Source organism: Micromesistius poutassou, assembly GCF_964030765.1.
Source record: "Micromesistius poutassou genome assembly, chromosome: 17".
Lineage (NCBI taxonomy): Eukaryota > Metazoa > Chordata > Actinopteri > Gadiformes > Gadidae > Micromesistius > Micromesistius poutassou.
The window spans coordinates 5,525,377-5,531,497 of NC_140287.1; the positions used below are offsets into that span (position 1 = coordinate 5,525,377).

Consider the following 6,121-nt stretch of genomic DNA (forward strand, 5'->3'; position numbering starts at 1 on the left):
CTCACTCCCTCACTCCCTTATCCCTTTTGCCCTATCTCTCTCTACCCCCCCCCTCTCTCTTTCTCTCTCTCTCTCTCTCTCTCTCTCTCTCTCTCTATCCCCCCTCCCTCTCTCTTTCTATCTCTCTCTCTCTCTCTCTCTCTCTCTCTCTCTCCCCCCCCCACCTGTCAACTCCTTTACAGATTACAGGATTGAGGGATTGATGCTAAACAGGGGGTGAGAGGAAGGTTAAATAGTGTGCATTTGTATGGCAAATTGTGATAAGGTGTACGGACGATGCCATGCGTGCCATGTAAGAAACACGTGTGCCTGCTTGCTTGTATTTTCTTGTATTTCTTTCTGTCCTCAAAGAGTGAATTTCCTCACGAATGACATCACAAATCACAGTCAGTGTTGCATGACATTCACTCTATTTATTCACTTCTATTTTCTACATTCAACACCTACCTCAAGCATAAATAAACACCACGTCACTCATTCCAGGTGACGCCCTGCTGTCTGCCCAAACGCCTTCCACGGAGAACAAGAAAATGAATGAATGAATGAGTGAATGAATCTCCATGCATACGTGTTGGACTGTGTCACCCTTTCTTTAATTATCCACGGCACATTTTGATCAGCCGTGCTGTGAATCACACTACTGGAAACAAAACCACTTCCTATGCCAGCGCGTGACTCTTGGGCGCGAGAGCGACGACATGACGACGAGTGGGTCATAAATCAAGGACCGGGGTTTGATTAGATGGGAAAAGCATAACGCACCACGAGTCACGTTGACCGCTGCACCGCCATCTGTCCATAGACAGATACCAACGCACACGCTGGAAAACAACACAACACAATGGACTGTGAATAAAGTACCGAGAGAAAAAAAGAAAAGGATTTTTAATAGCGCTTCTAATGCAGCGGCGGCGGCGGCGGCGGCGGCGGCGGCGGTGGCGGCGGCGGCGTGGCGAACGTGAGGCACACAACGCCGAGCAGGTGCGCCCCGCCGCGTCGCTTGCAGTGTGACGCTTTCAGCGGCAACAAACCCTGACCTTTCTCTGCCAACCGCTGTGATTAGGTAGCCTGGTTCCGCCCGCCTCCGTACTTCCGCTTAATTTTCATTTCACTTCAGTACTAGGTCTGGGAGTGCTGTATGTTCGAACGATTTCTTTTCCCTCAAGTTTGTCCCCTCCAATCAGCGAACAGGAGGCGCGGCCTGAGAACAGCGACGTACAGGTCGTGCGCGAGTTTCAGTTGTAGTCAAACGAATACCAGGAAGCAGCAGGAAGACCGTGGAGAAAGCTATTCGGTCTGTTGTGGAAACTCTGCCGAATATAGATGAATTAAAACCAGATTTTTTTTTTTTGTTGGTGGTGTGAAGATGTTGTGGTGCTTCTTCCCACGGGATTCGGGAAAAGTTGAATTTTCCAGCTGGCTCCGTTAGTGGTAAAGGAGTTTGCTAAGCATGAACTACATCACGACCAAACGTTAGCGATTGGTTAAGGCAGATCCGGAGTGGCACTGGGAAGAGCCAATAGTTTTTAAACTTCAACAGCACCCGCCTTCAAGTGAGAAATCGTTTGTCTCTATAGCAGTTCTAGACCATCGGTATGAATGAAATGAGTACGAAGGTCTAGTTAGGACTAGGCTAGTGCTTAGGTAGCCTGCATACTGAGAGCCACACATCCAACACTGGACACCAGCTGAACAGAGGCATAGGTCTGACACACAGCAACAACAACGAGACGAAACGCGACCGGGCTAGCCATCGCGGCTATCACGCTCTACCATCCGTCTATGGACGTTTATTAATATACAAATCACATCAACCAGGGAGGGATGATCAATGAAATACGTCAAACGCGACAAGCGGCGTCCGAGCGATAAGCAAGCGAGCAGCTTGCCGGAGCTGTTGTAATGAAACGCCGGTTGCCGTGTTAATGGATTTTTACGGCAGTTTAATGCTGAGGCCTTAAAGGTGCATAATGTCTGGGTCCCCTTTCCCCATAAAGCCACGGCTGTATCAGCTCTGATCGCGGATGTGCGGTCTGCGGCTCACGGAGGAAAGCGACACCACTGCTCAAACATTATATTATATTCATGACAGATACAGTGAGAGTTAGACGGAAAGGTGTGGGAGAGAGAGAGAGAGAGAGAGGGAGAGAGAGGGGGGGGGGGGGGAAGGACGTGCAGCAAATAGTCGCGGGCTGGAATCGAACTGCTGCCTGTCAGGGCCCTTATGTTAGGTCGGGTGGAGGTGGAGGTCTTGGTGGAGGGTGGAGGTCTTGGTTAACCCTAACCCTGAATGTAAACGGAAGAATAAACCATGATTCACCTGTGTCGTGCCGGAACTACATTTACATCTCCGCTCTCGGCCATTGAGAATCGTGTCTAGAGTTTTCTCAAGACGGATTTCAAGAATGGAACAAGCTGAGGCCACGCAGGGGGGAGGGAAGGGGCGACGGGGACAGTAGCCTGGATATCCCCCAGCACCGAGGGGACGGACGTTCTGTTGGTGTTAATGCTGCCATATATGAGACGATGCTGCTGACAAGGTTCAGTGGAAGAAAGGGGGTCTGGGAACCTGTTTTTTTGGGGGGTGGCGGGGGGTTGGGGGCAGGGGTGGTAGACACACACAAGGGAAGCAAGCGGGAGACCAAATTAAGTGCTGGCCTCATCTCGTGTTTGCTTTGAATTGCAGCGTGTGTCTTCCACCACTTTATCCATTTATCCAAATTATAAATCTAACCAACACCACCACCCACCCTTGCCCCCGCCCCTCCACCAACTTCAGCACTTGGATGGCCCCCTATTGTCTCCTGCATCCAGCACCCCGCCTCCAAACACACACACACACACACACACACGCACACACACACGCACACACACACACACACACACACACACACACACACACACACACACTCCCCCCGCCCGCTCCCCTCTCCCTGAAGACAATATTTTCTCCCTGTTTACTTTCTCCTACTGAGTCAAGACAAAAAAACAACAAAAACAAAGAAAAAACGAACACTGCCTGTTTTGTGTCGGCTGACCTTGTGGCAGCACGGGAATTCTAACAGCGGCGTATCGCTTCCACAAAATGGTGCCCGCACACACACACACACACACACACACACACACACACACGTGCCCCACACACACACACACACACACACACACACACACACAAACACATGCACGACACAGGCACACTTGCACACACAGATTCACTCGCTTACACGCACACACACACGCACGCGCACACACACACACACACACACACACAAACACACACAGACAGGAGAAAAACAAAGAGGCAAGGAGCAGACTGAATGGGGGGAACCCTAGAGGCCCGAGGTGTCAGACGTGCTCTGGGGCGTAGTGGCGGTTGTGGCGTGTACTACCTCCTGCCTCGTGGCGCCGGGGGGGGGGGCGGTGGCAGGACACGCGGCGCACGTCGGGACGCCGTGTGTCTGCGCCTCTGACGGGAGAAACGGGAAGACGCGGACAGCAGCGTCTTCTCGGTCTGCGTTTCTAGGCGGGCGGTTCCTGTGGCCTTATGCAGACACGTCCGAGCCGCCTCCGAATGTCATGTTTTAATGACAGACCTAATTGTCGCACTTGGGAAGAATGACTCACGTCGAATCACCTTCTGATCGTCTTACAGCCAATTGTTTCAGGGAAGTCAGCCTTCAGAACGGTGACACCACAATTGCACGTCTGTGAATCATACCTATTTTGCGGTTCCACCTCTGACTGGTAATGGCGCGTGTATTTTGTTGGGGGGTGTTTTCACTTTGTGTTGCATAAAAAAAAAATGGACTGTTTACAATACTGTGGACTGTTACTGCACGGAAGCGCACACACGCACCGGCACACGCACACACACACACACACACACACACACACACACACTCACACACACACACACACACACACACACACACACACACACACACTCGCATGAAAGCACACACACACACACACACACACACACACACACACACACACACACACACACACACACACAAACACACACACACACACACACACACACACACTCCAGAATGCTGATGGCCTATATCATCAGAGCAAGATTTGCATTCCCTAAAGTGCCTGTCAGGGACATATCCATGCATTCACACCTGACAGGGTGGCTTAAATATGATAATTATCACAAGCTCCTTTCCTGCTCCATGGTTGATGGTCAGGTTTGCACCGCTTACTCTTGCCTTAAAATCAATCCAAACGTATATACTATTAGTTATGGGTGGTGTTTTTTTCGGTGAATCTGACCATGCTCTCGTAAGTGTTATGATGATGAGCCCTTCTCAAGAGAACTCATCACTTTAAGGACATCCTCTGCTTTTCAGGTGCGGACTAACAAGACCGCCATTCGAGCATGTAAACATCTCAATGTGCAGTGATTCAACAAGCCCACGGTTCAAATTGAAATTATAACAAATTGTGCATTAAAAATGTTGGAATGCACAATGCAAAAAAATTAAAAGAGAAGGTTTACAAAGATGTGCAAATGGACAACACAGCAGACACCTGGCCCGTCTTGATTCTCATGCTCTGGGTGAAAGAAATGATACAAATAATAAGTGTCAACGTATCATGTGACAGCCAGGTGCCACCAACTCCAGATGAACACATAGGTGCACCCTCCCTCCTCATTCCTCACTGCTGCACACCGGTGATTATGTTTGGATGAGGAACTGACGTTGGGACATACACAGTTCAAGTAAAACACGTCATACTCACAGTGTAATTCCTTACATATCCAAGCTTCGGTACGAGAAAAAAAAAGGGGGGAGATTGTTTTAAACTACGCTCCACTGGGAGGAAGGTCAAATTATAGTACAGAGTAATGGCTTTTAATCATATTAATAATTAATCCTGCCAAATCATATTGCCCGAGATGGTGACATAAAACGTTCAAAACCTAAATTACAAATATGTGGTTAGCATATCCACTTTGGCTGTAAGTGTTTTTACATAGAGATATTTAAATCATTTGTGTCAATGTGTGTCAAAAAAGTGTTGATCAAAAGGTCAAAGGACAAAGGCCAACAAGCCTTTTTGGACACACAGTCTGCTCTACATGTGTGGCGGACATACCTTGTTTGATAAAAGAACAAAACACATGCTTTCCAAAATAAATATCTCACTTTCAAAGTGCATTAAAGGTGCGTGAAAATCTCGACTTCGAGTCTTTCAACGGTAAAACGTAAATACGATGGATTATTAAACGTAAATATGCTGAAAATATACAATACATCCAGAAAGTGTTTTTTTTTTTCTTTTCCCAATTTTCGTTTTTTTTTTCCGGTTGATGAAATGCTCTACCATCAGTCGGTGCGGTGTGATTGCGGTGACTCTCTCCTAGGAGAACCCTTTGGGGTGGGGGGGAGGCGAGTGGCGGCCGAGGTGACCACTCACCTTGTTCCTCTTGAAGTAGGCCCGGCGGCACGCGGCGAAGCACTTCTCACTGCAGAAGCTCTTGAGCTCGCTGCCCATGCTCAGCGAGTAGCGGCGCACGCCCACCTTCTGGCACCAGGCGCACACGATCTGCACCGTGGACGCGTCCTCGTCTGGGGGGGGGGGGGGGGGGGGGAGGGGAGGACGGGGGTGGGGGAGGAGGGGGGAGGGTCGATGGAGGGGTGAAGGTTGAAGATGCATCCAGAATTAAGCGTGAGTTCAGGCGTATTATGATATCCGTTGAGTTTGTGCTTGTTAAATACGTTTTGTGAGTTTGTGAGACCAAGGTTGTGACTTTGAAAAAGGACTTGTGTACATGTTGAAATAGGACTTGCTTGTGGTCTTTGTGGGGGGGGGGGGGCATTTAAGGATTGGGGGGGGGGGGGCATGATTCCAGAATTGAGAGCGAGTTCAGGGCTTGTTATAATTTCCGTTTCCGTTTGCGCTTATAAAACAATTTTCTGAGTTTGTGAAACCAAGGTTTTGAATTTGTAAAGCAGTTGTGTACATGTTAATATAGGACTTGATTGGAGTCCTTAAATTTTTAACTGCTACTTCTGCGCTGCCATTTTGATCTTGCCTTCCAGATGTGTTTGATTGATGGATAATCCAGTTAATTGATATCATTCCTTTTCATTATACTGGGGGAGAC

The 6,121-nt window shown here is 48.8% G+C and overlaps 1 protein-coding gene across 1 annotated transcript in view; it reads right to left on the bottom strand.

Moving 5' to 3' along the window:
• The window catches only part of sobpa (sine oculis binding protein homolog a), a gene marked incomplete at its 5' end in the record, with an annotated part of 16,229 nt that extends 10,559 nt beyond the window's left edge, over positions 1-5,670 (bottom strand). The window contains 2 exons of the mRNA XM_084481689.1: positions 4,753-4,776; positions 5,431-5,670. Of these exons, the coding sequence (XP_084337815.1) occupies positions 4,753-4,776; positions 5,431-5,670 (264 nt within the window). The remainder of the gene's footprint in view (positions 1-4,752; positions 4,777-5,430) is intronic.
• Between the last annotated feature and the right edge of the window lie 451 nt (positions 5,671-6,121).